This window comes from Prunus avium, chromosome 3 (genome assembly GCF_965620075.1).
Source record: "Prunus avium chromosome 3, drPruAviu1.hap1.1, whole genome shotgun sequence".
Taxonomy (NCBI): domain Eukaryota; kingdom Viridiplantae; phylum Streptophyta; class Magnoliopsida; order Rosales; family Rosaceae; genus Prunus; species Prunus avium.
The window spans coordinates 17,011,517-17,025,261 of record NC_142286.1 but is presented as its reverse complement, the minus strand read 5'-3'; the positions used below and the strand labels follow the sequence as shown (position 1 = coordinate 17,025,261).

Sequence of the window (13,745 nt, the reverse complement as noted above, 5' to 3'; positions counted from 1 at the left end):
TCTCTAAGCTTGTAAACACACCCCAAGGGGGGGAGCTCTCAAACACTTCTCTAGAGCTCCCTTCCCTTCTCTCCCTCAAATTCTCTTAGTTTTCCTTTCTAGTTCTCAATTCTAGCTTTCTTTAATGTTTTCTTAGTTGTAATTTATTTTTCTTGTAATGTACATTCTTTCTTAAGTATTCAAGTTTAATTAGTTTCCAAGTTTCAATTATGGTTTTTGTTCTTATTCATTATGCTTATAAGTTAATATGCTAGTTTGAATGATTGATCACCATTTAGGCTTGCATGTTAGCTATCTTGGTTTGAATTAAGAGTATACACCATGCTTTAATTCGAATTGAACTATGAATAGGAAGAGTATGTATGGACATTCGACAACAGGGATTAAATACATGCTTGGTTGTTTAAAATGTTCTTCTATGCTTAATGGGTTCCTAATGCTTAATTTTAGGTTAGACAACAAATGATCAAATTAGGGAATTAGGAACACATGGTTATGACCACACACCATGGCTTAATCATACTTTAGCTAGAATCAATCCATTAATCTAAATTGAACTTGGGAACTTATTTGCTTGAGTTACTTATTTCTTTCTTCCTTGTTTTATGTTCTTTGTTTTTGTTTCTATTTTGTGTAGGGAAACTAAATTGGATCATTCAATCACCAATCCCTGTGGAATCGACCTCGCACTTACATATGCTATACTACCAACGGTTCGTGCACTTGCGAGTATCACAAGTTGAGGATGCAGCTTAATCCATTTTGGTGGAGCTAAATCTACACAACAATGAGCAAAGCATAGAATATGTCGAAGTGAGGATAGACAATGTGACGAACTTAAACACCCACAACTTGCTTCTTGGAATGTCAACGGACCCGTAATAGCTCCTAAAAGTCTCAGAATGCGATGAAATTGGAACAAAATTGAGATGGATATGGAATCATAAAAATCTGGAAATCTGACTTTTAGCGACGAAAAATCTGATGAACACCGCTGCTAAAACCTCTTTGGTGACGAAAAATCCGATGAACACCGTCGCTAAAACCTCTTTGGTGACGAAAAATCTTCAAACTCTGGGTAAAACAGCAGCTGCCTTTTTTTTGTGTTTTAGGTCCTTTTTTGAGCTTCAAAACGTCCTAAAACATAATGTAGGCCACAGGGAAACCCCCAAACCTGGTCCAAAACATCAGAATAACTATTCTAAACATGTTGGTGGCATCAGATTGACCTGAAAAACAGCAAAAAATAATTTAGGCAGAAATTCTAGTTTTGACCAAAATAAGAACATAAAAGCTATTTTTCTATTTTCTGGCATTTAAACTCAACCAATGACCAAAAAAACTTCTGTAACACATCTGAAATGTGCTGCAAACATCCTAGGGCTAGAAAAATGTGAATTTTTTTCTTTGGAACACAAAATCCATTATTTGATGATGCAAAACTTAACAAGAACAAAAATATGAAAAGTGTACGAGAAATCACACATAAACTAAAAACAAAAGTTAAGAATGCTTGGGTTGCCTCCCAAGAAGCGCGAAGTTTAAAGTCTTCAGCTAGACGCGGTTCTTTAGATGACTAAACAATAGATGGGGGTGGTGCATCCATGTGCATGCTCTCTTTTCCCAACTCAAAAGATTCATAGTATGGCTTCAAGCGATGTCCGTTCACTTTAAATATGTTTCCCGTCTTGTCATTTTCAATCTCAACTGCACCATGAGGGAAAACATTAGTAACAACAAAAGGACCGTACCATCTAGAACGTAACTTACCTGGGAATAGCCGGAGATGTGAATTGAAGAGCAAGACTTTCTGTCCTATTTCAAAGGTCTTCCTTTGAATTGCTTTGTCATGAAATGCCTTAGTCTTTTCCTTGTAAATTCGTGCACTCTCATAGGCATCATTCCTCATCTCATCCAATTCATTCAATTGGAGTCGCCTTGCATCTCCAGCCTCTTTCATATCGAAATTGAATTTCTTGATTGCCCAAAATGCTCTATGTTCAAGTTCAACCGGAAGGTGACATGCTTTACCATAAACCAAACGAAAAGGAGACATACCAATGGGGGTTTTGTAGGCTGTCCTATATGCCCATAATGCATCATTAAGTCTCAAGCTCCAATCCTTCCGTGTAGGGCTCACGGTTTTCTCCAAGATTTGCTTGATTTCTCGGTTACTAATCTCCACTTGTCCACTTGTTTGGGGATGATAAGTGTTAAGCTCATAATTTCATACATATACATGCCCTATTTACTTACTTCTTTTGCTTAGTTTCCTAGACTTCTAAGTTATTTGCCTTCCTTTGTGTGTTTTGTAGGCAAATAGAGCAAGAGAGCATAATTCATGCAATTCAAGCATGTCAAGGCCTAATTTGGATAAAGGGAAGAAGAGCTTAAAGACAAACTCAATTTTGGCTACAGCCCCCTGCCAGTCCAGTTTCGTAGGTCATATTGCAAGCTTTGTTTCAGCAACCTACATAGCTCGGATGAGGCCACATTTTTCATGAAAGTTGCTCCAATTGGTGTGTACTATAACATATCCAAAATTCAGCCCCATTGGATAAATCTGGAGTCCGTTACCTAGCAAACACAGAACCATGCTCAGGATGGATCTTATCAGCGCGGAAAATGAGTTAGCAATTTGTTTCGGCCTTAACTTCTTCCTCCGACCTTGGATTGGCCCAAATAACATATGGCTGGAAAGAAGACATTCTGAACTTCAATTTCGAGTGCTTAAAGTCCTAATTTGATTAAGAGAAGCCCAAGTTGTAAGCCCTTGAAGTTGCTGGTCATGCTGACCTCAGCATGTGCTGGTTGGATGCTTGGTCATGGTGAGCTAGGTATGAGCTATCATTTCTGGTTGGAAGCTTGGTCATGGTGACATGAAGATGAGCTAGGGCTGCTGGTGGGATTTAGTGGTGAAGTGCATCAACCAATTCAAGATTTTCTAATACAAGTGCATCACCCATTTCAGATTTTCTAATACAAGTGCATCAACCATTTCAGATTTTATAATTCAAGTGTTGTATGCATTAGTCTTATTGAATTCTGATTTTCACTTCCCCTAGGCCTATAAATAGGGAAGTTCTCTAAGCTTGTAATAACACCCCAAGAGGGGGAGCTCTCAAACACTTCTCTAGAGCTCCCTTCCCTTCTCTCCCTCAAATTCTCTTAGTTTCTCTTTCTAGTTTTCAATTGTTATAATGAGATCTTTGTGCTGAAATTCTCCTTAAGTTTTTCTTAGTTCCACTTTACTTTTCATTATGTAAATTCTTTTCTTTAGTTTCAAGTTTGATTAGTTTCCAAGTTTCAATTATGGTTTTTGTTCTTATTCATTATGCTTATAAGTTAATATGCTAGTTTGAATGATTGATCACCATTTAGGCTTGCATGTTAGCTATCTTGGTTTGAATTAAGAGTAGACACCATGCTTTAATTCGAATTGAACTATGAATAGGAAGAGTATGTATGGACATTCGACAACAAGGATTAGATACATGCTTGGTTGTTTAAATTGTTCTTCTATGCTTAATGGGTTCCTAATGCTTAATTTTAGGTTAGACAACAAATGATCAAATTAGGGAATTAGGAACACAAGGTTATGACCACACACCATGGCTTAATCATACTTTAGCTAGAACCAATCCATTAATCTAATTGAACTTGGGAACTTATTTGCTTGAGTTAGTTATTTCTTTCTTCCTTGTTTTATTTATTTCCTTTCTTTTTAATTTCTGTTTTGTGTAGGGAAACTAAATTGGATCATTCAATCACCAATCCCTGTGGAATCGACCTCGCACTTACATACGCTAAACTACCAACGGTTCGTGCACTTGCGAGTATCACAAGTTGAGGATGCAACTGAATCCATTTTGGTGCAGCTGTATCTACGCAACAATAAGGTGTTGAGACCCTATGTGTAATTCCATACCGCTTTAAAAGTGCCTCAAATGACCTATTACAAAAGTGGCTGCCTCCATCGCTGATAATGGCTCTTGGTGTTCCAAACCTAGAAAAGATGTGGTCCTTCACAAAGCTCAAAACAACTTTTGAATCATTAGTCCGGGTAGGAATTGCTTCCACCCATTTAGAGACATAGTCAACAGCAAGAAGGATGTAAATAAAGCCATAAGATGAAGGGAATGGTCCCATAAAATCAATGCCCCACACATCAAATATTTCAACAATAAGGATAGGCGTTAAAGGCATTTGATTCCTAGAGCTAATGTTACCGGTTCTTTGACATCTATCACATGTGGAACAATAAGTATATGCATCTTTGAACAAGCTAGGCCAATAAAAACCACATTGCAATACTTTAAGGGCTGTTTTCTTAGTACCAAAATGTCCACCACATGCAGATGAATGACAAAAGGCAAGTATAGAATTAAATTCAGATTCGGACACGCACCTTCTAACAATCTGATCTGGACAATATTTCCATAAGTATGGATCGTCCCAAACATAATACTTACTTGTTTTCACAAGCTTATCCTTTTGAGCTCGAGTGAGATCCTCCGGAATCAGTTTTGAAGCCTTGTAATTGATAATGTCAGCGTACCAAGGGTCCTTGGCTTCGAAGGTGAAGAGTTGCTCATCGGGGAAACTTTCACGTATAGGAAGCACGTCCTCTTCTTCATTGGATCCGTGCACCAGCCTAATCAGTGCCAATAAGATATGATCTAAATTTCTCTAAAGCAAAAATAACAGCAAGCAACTCCTTTTCCGTAGTTGAATAATTCAACTGAGCATCATTCAAAGTCCGGGAAGCATAATAGATGGCATGTGGTACGTTGTGCACTCTTTGTCCAAGCACGGCCCCCACTGCATAATCCGAGGCGTCACACATCAACTCAAAGGGAAAATTCCAATCTGGAGGCTGCATGATAGGGGCAGATGTCAAAAGCTCCTTAAGCTTGTTAAATGCAGCCAAGCACTCTTCATTAAACTCGAATTCCACATCTTTGCCAAGCAACCGACATAGGGGCCTTGATATCTTTGAAAAGTCCTTGATGAAACGCCTATAGAACCCTGCATGTCCTAGGAATGACCTAATCTCCTTCACGGTTTTGGGGGGCTGCAAGCTTCTCACAATGTCGATTTTTGCCTTGTCCACTTCAATTCCCCTACAAGAGATAATGTGACCCAAGACAATACCCTGCTGTACCATGAAGTGGCACTTCTCCCAGTTGAGCACTAAATTGCATTCCGGACACCTTTTCAACACTAAAGAAAGGTTGTGAAGACAAATATCAAATGAATCACCAAAAACAGAAAAATCATCCATAAATACCTCGATTATCTCCTCCACCATATCAGAAAAAATTGACATCGTGCAACGTTGAAAAGTGGCAGGTGCGTTACATAAACCAAAAGGCATACGCCTATAAGCAAACGTACCAAATGGACAGGTGAAGGTGGTCTTTTCTTGATCTTCCGGAGCAATGGCAATTTGATTGTATCCAGAGTATCCATCCAAGAAGCAATAATGACTATGACCTGCAAGACGCTCAAGCATTTGATCAATAAATGGTAACGGAAAGTGATCCTTACGTGTCGTGGTATTGAGCTTTCTATAATCTATGCATACTCTCCAACCCGTTTGAATTCTTTGAGGCACCAACTCATTGTCTTCATTCTTCACAACGGTAATTCCGGATTTCTTGGGAACAACTTGGACGGGACTCACCCACTTGCTATCCGAAATGGGGTATATAATTCCCACGTCCAAAAGCTTCAAAACTTCCTTCTTAACAACTTCTTTCATCACCGGATTCAGCCTCCTTTGGGCTTCCCTTGTAGGTTTAGATTCTCCTTCCAAAAGGATCCTATGCATGCACTTTGTAGGGCTTATACCTTTGATGTCTGCAATGGTCCAACCTAGGGCAGTCTTGTGCTCCCTTAGAACTCTAATTAGTTTGTCTTCTTCAGATGCACTCAAATTAGAAGCAATGATTACAGGCAGCGTCTTTTCATCACCTAAATATGCATATTTCAAGTTCTCTGGAAGGGGTTTTAGCTCAACCTGTGGTGCTTTCACAATAGAGGGAACAAGCGTATTAGTAGATAACGGAAGAGGCTCAAAAATAGAGTTAGACTTACCTCTTTGGGGAGGCAAGGCCTCAAGCATATTCACGGCTTCAAGTACAGCTGTGTTCCCTTCTTTATTCACAGTTTTGGGGCTTTGGATGAGTGCCCTCTCCAATGGCGTCTCTCCTTGTGATGCATTAAACGTTTCTTGTACCACCTGCTCAAGTACATCTATGGAAAAACAAGCATGATCATCATTAGGATATTTTAAAGCATCTAATACCTTAAACTCCACGGTTTCCTCATCGAATGCCATTGTGAGAGTGCCTTCATACACATCGATTTTTGTCCTTGCTGTTCTCATGAATGGACGTCCTAGAATCAATGGAAGGTCTTTTCCAGGAATAGGAACTTCCTCCATCTCGAGCACTAGAAAGTCGGCTGGAAATATTAGCTCATTCACCTTGACCAAAACATCTTCCAACACTCCCTTAGGATACTTGATTGATCGATCAGCCAATTGTATGCTCACGGAAGTCTTCTTAAGCTCACCTAAATTTAAAGATTCAAAAACAGAAAAAGGCATCAAATTAATTGAAGCACCTAAGTCTAATAAAGCATGTTCAAACCTTTGATTTCCAATGAGACAAGGTATAGTAAAACTCCCTGGATCCTTTAGTTTAGGAGGCAATTTATGCAATAGCACGGCTGAAACTTCTTCACTTAAGGCCACGGTTTCATGCTCCTTGAACTTCCTTTTATTTGTACAAAGATCTTTGAGGAATTTTGCATAGCTTGGAATTTGTTGGATCGCATCGAGCAAGGGAATGTTCACTTGCACTTTTCGGAAAGTCTCTAGGATATCCTTTGAAACTTGCTCCTTCTTTGAATTCAAAAACCTACGAGGAAAAGGAATCTTTGAAGTAATCGAATGATCCACAAGAGAACTTACCTTAGAGTTGTCACTTGGAACCATAAGCTTGGGAGAGGGGGCAGCCACTGTTTTGGTTGAATTTCTCTCCTCATTGTCATCCTTTCCCACCTCTTTTCCACTTCGAAGAGTAATCGCCTTTGCGGTTTCATGGCCTCCATTAGGATTTGGAATTACTTGGCTTGGAAACTGTCCTGGCTCTCTTTGACTCAAGGAAGCTGCAATTTGTCCAACTTGGTTTTCAAGGCTCTTAATTGCTGTAGACATTTGTGTATGTGTTTGCCTTGTTTCCTGCATAAAACCTTGAGTGCACTACAAGAAAAATAACTTATGACAACATGTAATCAACAACGTGCATTCATATGCGTTGTGGAACAATATTTTTAACAACCCGCAGAAGCAGCATGTTGTATTATACAATTTATAACAACGTGCGTGTATAGTGTGTTGTCAAAATATAGAATAGAGCTATTTTCACAACGCGACCTTGCATGTTGTAGTAGTTTTAAGTTCTACAACGCACGAAGCGTGTTGTCAAAATTATATTAATTTATTTAATAAATAAAAAATTGACGGAAAAGAGAGTGAAATTTTTTGCGGGAAAAGCCCCGCATGCGCATGCGCATCCTCTCTCTCTTTCTTTCTCTTTCTATTTCTCTCTCTCTTTTTCTTCTCTCTTTTTTCTTCTTCTTTTCTCTTCTCCCTGTACCGCCGACAGTCTCTCTCTTTCTTTCCCTTTTTCTTTCTTTTCTTTCTTTTCTTTTTCTTTCTCTCTCTCTTTCTTTTCTTCTTCTTTTCTTTCCCTGTGCCGACGATCTCGCCAGGCCCTTGAAGGAGGCACAGATTCCCTTCAAGATCCACATCGTTAAGGACCATGACATGAAGGAGAGGCTGTGCTTGGAGGTGGAGAGGCTAGGGCTCCTGCTGCTGTTGTTGCGGTTAAAGAGGATGACGAGGAAGAAGCCGTGATCAAGCCAGTGGTAAAGGACGAGCATAAAAAATGTTAGGGCTTTTTCGCTGATTTAATTGCTAATAACTTCAAATTTTGGTCTTTTTTTATTAATGGATTAGGATTTACAAATAGCGATTATATCATGTTAGTTTGTTTAACTGGCGATTATATCTGTTAGTAGCAATGGGGGTGTATGATTGTTTCGTATATCTGATATGAGAGCTACAAATGGGAACTTTTTCTGTTTAGGAGTTACTGATGCAATTAGATGAGCAATCTAACTTTCTGCAAAGGGAAATCTGAAATTGTTATATCAGGTGAGGGCTTGTGCTCCTCATTGTTGTTTTGCTTCCGAAGTATTGTGAACTGCAAATCATTTCTATTGTCTATATTATGGATTTTTAGAACCAAGGTTGATTAAGCGAAGTTTGATATTTTGCAATGTTCACAAGTCACGGCTGCTCTCTGAAGCATCATGAGGTTCTTTGAATGTGAAAATAATATTTTTGAACTAGATTAGCATGGACATTTCCTATTTAAGTTTGTTTTACTTTTAGAGTTGCTTGGTCTTTCCAATCGCCACTATAAGCTGTATGAAATTCTGTATACGATCCTTATGCACTTGAGATTTGGCCTGTTTAGCTTTATCACTAAAATATCCTACCTATGAGAATATGTTCCCCATGCCAAAAGCAAGTCCAGCTCTTTCTATCGTTGAAAATAATCATGTTAGGTATTTTCCCTGTATTTTCTCGGGCGATGATAGCTTCTGCCTACTCATGTTAGGCTCTTTTGTCTCATGTCTAGTGGAGAAATTTATTTCTTCAAGTGATCCTTTGCATGCGTTTGATGGTTCTGATTGCCTGAGAATTTTGGATTTACTGTTAAAATATATCACTTTACACATTATTCTGATTGCCATGGTTTATTATTATTTGTTAGGTAGGATCCCAAGGTTCGATAAAAACAGAAACAATCAATAATGGGGTAAAAACAAAAACAGAAATCGCGGATAATGCGGGGCACAAATCACCATTAATGTGGTAAAAACAAAAACAAAAATCGCGGATAATGCGGGGCACAAATCACCATTAATGAGGTAAAAACAAAAACAAAAATCACCAATAATGCGGGGCACAAAACACCAACATAAAACGTATATAATGTAGGAAGCACAAAACATTTTTTCGAAGTTCATTTGCACCAATTAAAAAAGATCATCAGAACCATGGCTGGTTGTGGTTCTCCCTGTGGAGCTTGCAAGTTCTTGAGAAGAAAATGTGTGAGAGGGTGTATTTTTGCGCCTTATTTCTGCTATGAAGATGGAGATATCCATTTTTCTGCCATCCACAGTATTTTTGGCGCAAGCAATGTGTCGAAGCTTTTAGCAACCCTTCCGTTGAGCTATCGATGCGCGGCCGCAATGTCGATATCATATGCAGCTCACGCCAGGCTTCAAGATCCCATATATGGCTGTGTTTCACATATTTTTGCTCTCCAACAGCAGGTTAATCATTTAGTACCCTTTGTATGTTCAGATTGGGTTTCTGTTCAGATTGTATGTTGAAGTAACTGATGAGTATATGCTTTTGGTTTGAAATTTTCAGGTGGTCGACTTACAAGCACAGTTAGCTTTCCTCAAGGATCAAGCAGCTCAAAGCTTTGTCAATGGCTCTGCTGTAGCAAACCCTAATCAAGCAGCTCAAAGTTGGTTTCATGAGTTAGAAAATTCATCCAACTCCATGCCACAATTCAATTCAACCCACATCAATAATCCTGGAACTACATCATACTATGAGAATGGAATTATGAATTCAAATAACTCTGTTAATGGGAGTTATGAAAATTCAGTGAATATCCCAGAAGAAAATGTCTCATATGGCAGCTTCGAAGAGGGCACTTCTCATTCCATGTCTTCTTTTGGCATGCAAACAAATTACAACAGGCAATGGGGTTTTCAGGATGCTGATGAGCTTCAAGCAGTGGTTTCCAGCTACATGCACAATTAGAATAATTGGGATGAATATAACTTTGTAATATGTATATGGAACTCCTTATTTATCTTTTGAATGAAAGCTTTGTATTCTGGGATGCCTTATGAATGTGAAGTAAGGAAATATTTATGTTTATCATAGAGCTTCTATTTATAGATAAATTATACTTTTATCAGGTAATTTTGATAATTATTTTAAAAAAAACATATATATTTGATATAACAACGCTCATTGCTTGTTGTCAAAACATAAACAACAACGAGCACAGACATGTTGTCATAATATTATAAGACGACACGCTTGGCACGTTGTTGTCAATCGCTCCTACAACGTGCGCGTGTTGTGGTTAATGTTGTTCACAACGAGCACCAAAATAAACGACGACGTTCAACGCGTGTTGTCGAAAGCCCTACACCTTTTAACGACATCGGCTTCAACAACGTGCGCCGCATGTTGTCAATATGTTTTCACAACGCATATTGCGCGTTGTGAAATGACTTTTTTCTTGTAGTGGTGCTTAATGCCAAAGAATTAACTAACTCTTCTAAAGACTTACCTTGCCTAGGAGGTGGTGGTGGTGCATTTTGTTGAGGAACAAACTGATTTTGTTGAACTGGGGTTGTTTGCACGTTTTGGTTGTTCTTCCATCCAAAGTTAGGGTGTTCCCGCCATCCCGGATTATAGGTGTTAGAAAATGGATCGTTTCTTGGCTTTTGTTGCTGCATATAGTGTGCTTGAGCCATCTCTTCTCCATCACCATACAAACTTGGACAAGACTCCGTAGGATGTCCGGGATTAGCACATACAGCACACACTTGTGCTTGAGGGATTAACTGCTTAACAAGGTTAGTCAAATTAGCTATTTGAGGACCAATATCACTAGCACTTACCTCATAAACACCTGCTTTCTTTGGGGGAGCTCTCCGATAATTAAATTGTTGAGAGTTTGCTGCAATGTTCTCAAACATCTCCTTAGCTTCAGTAGCACTCTTGTTCATCAAGCCTCCTCCACTAGTAGCATCAACCATCATCCTCTCCGAATCGAGTAATCCCTCATAAAAGTATTGCATAAGTAGCCAATCTTCAATTTGGTGATGAGGGCATGAAGCTAGGAGTCTCTGAAACCGATCCCAATACTCATGAAATGATTCTCCATCTAGTTGCTGCACTCCCATGATCTCCTTCCTAATACGGTTTGTCTTTTGAGCTGGAAAGAACTTTGCAAGGAACTTGGAAGCCAATGCTGTCCATGTAGTGATAGATGCACTAGGTAAAGAATAGAGCCACTCCTTGGCTCGTTCCTTAAGTGAGAATGGAAACAAACGCAATCTGATTGCCTCATCACTAATCCCTCCATTGTGCATAGTCGCGCACACGGCAAAGAAATCCTTGATATGTATGTGAGGATCATCCCCAGGCTTGCCATAGAATTGTGGCAAAAGGTGAATGGTGCCACTCTTGATCTCAAAGGTGGTTGTAGTGGCTGGATACGCAATACATGACGGCTGGTCCAATGCTTTAGGAACCGTGAAATCCTTCAAAGGTCGGGTGAGGTTGTTGAGTGCCAACTCGTCTCCCATCTTGATTGGAAGTGTAGCTTGCGTATCTTTATCTCGACGGAGATAACGAAGTGTGTTCTCTAGTTCAGGGTCGTATGGTATAAGCTTGTAACCTTGCGAACGACGTCCCAGCATATACCTGAAATTGAAAACAAAACTTAATTACATAAACAATCCCCGGCAACGGCGCCAAAAACTTGTTGGTAATTTTTAACAACAATATTAAAACCTTGCAAGTGCACAAATCAAATGATAGTATAGTAAGCAAGCAAGGGTCATTCCCACAGAGATTGTAATCTAAAGAGATGTTTATCAATGTCGCACAAAGAAAACTAGAACACAATTAAACACGAAAACAAAATAAAGATTGAAATCACAAGGACTTCCACACACACGCCAACACCAAGGGGGTTTTGATTTGATTTTGTAAATAAAAGAAAACAAAACAGAATTTAAATTAGAGTTTAAGAGAAATTAGTTTAAAATCAATCAAGAACAATAGCTAGGACTCACTATCCACCTCCAAACAATCAATCAATCCATAAACAACAATAGATAATCAATTTCTAGCAAGCATATGATGACGACACTCACAACAAGATCATGGCATTTGACTCGAGTTGTATGATTCTCTCTTAAGTGTATGTAAAGTGTATGGCATTTACATCAATACATGTATTCTTAATTGAAATCCAGTATGGCATTTACTCAATTTAACAATCAAGAATCCATTAAGATCAAAGAGAATATGAGTGTCACAAAAACCCTAAAACATGGCATTTGTTATTAGGAATTCAAGAATCGATTTCTCATAACTAGTTCTTAACCCAATTATTCGTTGCAAACAAGAACACATTCAATATGGCAATTGACCTATGTTCTACAACAATTTAATTCCGATACATGCTTCAAAGTTAGCTACTCAAAGAAACAAAATATCAGAATTCACATAACATCGAGAAACCGAAATCATCCCGCTTGTAGAAACTGAAAAATCCATTCAAACTTGTTTATAGAATTGAAATCATGTTTAGGGCTTCAAGATTAAGCCCTAACTAACAAGAAATTAGTTACTCATGTTCTGGGATGAACTCAAAAATAAATACATAAGAACTGAAAATTAAAAGAAGAAAGGAAAAGAAAGAACTCGCTGGCAGCTTTTTCCTCTTGCGCGGTTGATCTCCTTCGGACGTGTATCCTCTGTATGGGGCCTTGGCTGGCCTTTTATATGACTTAAATCAAAGTCCTAAACCCTAAAATTTACTGAAAAGTCGTCCAAGAAGTCTTGGTAAACAAGGAATCCAAATAGGAAAGTAAAGATCACAATTCCTAACTCCACAGGGAAATACAGCTCAGCCCAATTGTCACACGATTTGGGGATCTTCGGCCTTCTATAAAAATCAGGAAAAATATATTTTAGAAAGATAAATGTCTTATCTTTCCAACCATATATAGCACGTAACTTGGAAAATTCGGGAAGGCTTCCGTTTCTTCATATTCACGTAACATGTACGAAACTGTCCTGTCTGCACGTGGGCTAACTTTACTTGTAATACTGTACCAATTGGCTCGGTAGAAAATTCTGGAAAAATCACAGATTGAACTTCAAGGTGTTAGCTTTCATCTCCAATTGACCTTGCACTAAAATTCCTCCGAAAAGTTGATTTTCCCTTAAAAACCTTCCAAGAGCGCAGAAAAGCTGAAAATCAGAAAAGTGAAGTAATAAGCCCTTTTTAAGTCTAATTCTTCTACAAAGCCTAAGTAAAGAGAGTACATAAATGAGTATATTTATGGGGTTGATTTCACTGAAAACTCACCAAATGACTCCTCCCACCAAATTACGATGTTGCCCAAGTTGGAGGGGTTGGTGTATTCCATACTTCTAGCGATTTGATTTCACTCAAAACTCACCAAATGACTCCTCCCACCATATTATGATGTTACCCAAATTTTGGGCTCGATCCGAAATTAATAGGTGTGAGAAATTAGCAATTGGATTTCACTCAAAACTCACCAAATGACTCCTCCCACCATATTATGATGTTGTCCAAGTTTTGGGCTCGATCCGAAATCAATAGGTGTGAGAAATTGGTCAATTCAATTTCAACGACAGTTCGTTCCTAATTGGAGTGGTTGGTGTATTCCATACTTCTAGCGATTGGATTTCACTCAAAACTCACCAAATGACTCCTCCTACCATATTATGATGTTGCCCAAGTTTTGGTCTCGATCCGAAATCAATAATTGTGAGAAATTGGACAATTCAAGTTCAACGGCAGTTC

At 38.7% G+C, this 13,745-nt stretch overlaps 2 protein-coding genes across 2 annotated transcripts; one reads left to right on the top strand and one right to left on the bottom strand.

The window, feature by feature from the left end:
* Window positions 1-4,654: 4,654 nt before the first annotated feature.
* Window positions 4,655-11,598, bottom strand: LOC148295704 (uncharacterized). Its single transcript, XM_088250574.1, has 3 exons — window positions 10,461-11,598; window positions 9,851-9,903; window positions 4,655-7,270 (listed from the first exon to the last, which is right to left on the bottom strand). Exons 1-3 carry the CDS (start codon window positions 11,596-11,598, stop codon window positions 4,655-4,657), a joined length of 3,807 nt encoding a protein of 1,268 aa, XP_088106700.1.
* Window positions 7,973-10,057, top strand: LOC148295705 (LOB domain-containing protein 14-like). The gene is made up of 2 exons (XM_088249777.1): window positions 7,973-9,417; window positions 9,518-10,057. Exons 1-2 carry the CDS (start codon window positions 9,139-9,141, stop codon window positions 9,917-9,919), a joined length of 681 nt encoding a protein of 226 aa, XP_088105903.1. The 5' UTR covers window positions 7,973-9,138; the 3' UTR covers window positions 9,920-10,057.
* Window positions 11,599-13,745: the final 2,147 nt, after the last annotated feature.

What these genes read in the sequence shown, in the direction of transcription:
- LOC148295704 (XM_088250574.1), bottom strand. Translation starts at nt 11,598, where the DNA reads ATGCTGGGACGTCGTTCGCAAGGTTACAAGCTTATACCATACGACCCT. An exon ending in ACCACCACCTCCTAGGCAAG is followed by an intron (nt 9,904 to 10,460) that starts GTAAGTCTTTAG and finishes TTGTGCATGTAG; the next exon opens with CTGGAAACCACTGCTTGAAG. An exon ending in TGAAAACCCCATTGCCTGTT is followed by an intron (nt 7,271 to 9,850) that starts GTAATTTGTTTG and finishes TTTTTCTTGTAG; the next exon opens with TGCACTCAAGGTTTTATGCA.
- LOC148295705 (XM_088249777.1), top strand. Translation starts at nt 9,139, where the DNA reads ATGGCTGGTTGTGGTTCTCCCTGTGGAGCTTGCAAGTTCTTGAGAAGA. An exon ending in TTTTTGCTCTCCAACAGCAG is followed by an intron (nt 9,418 to 9,517) that starts GTTAATCATTTA and finishes TGAAATTTTCAG; the next exon opens with GTGGTCGACTTACAAGCACA.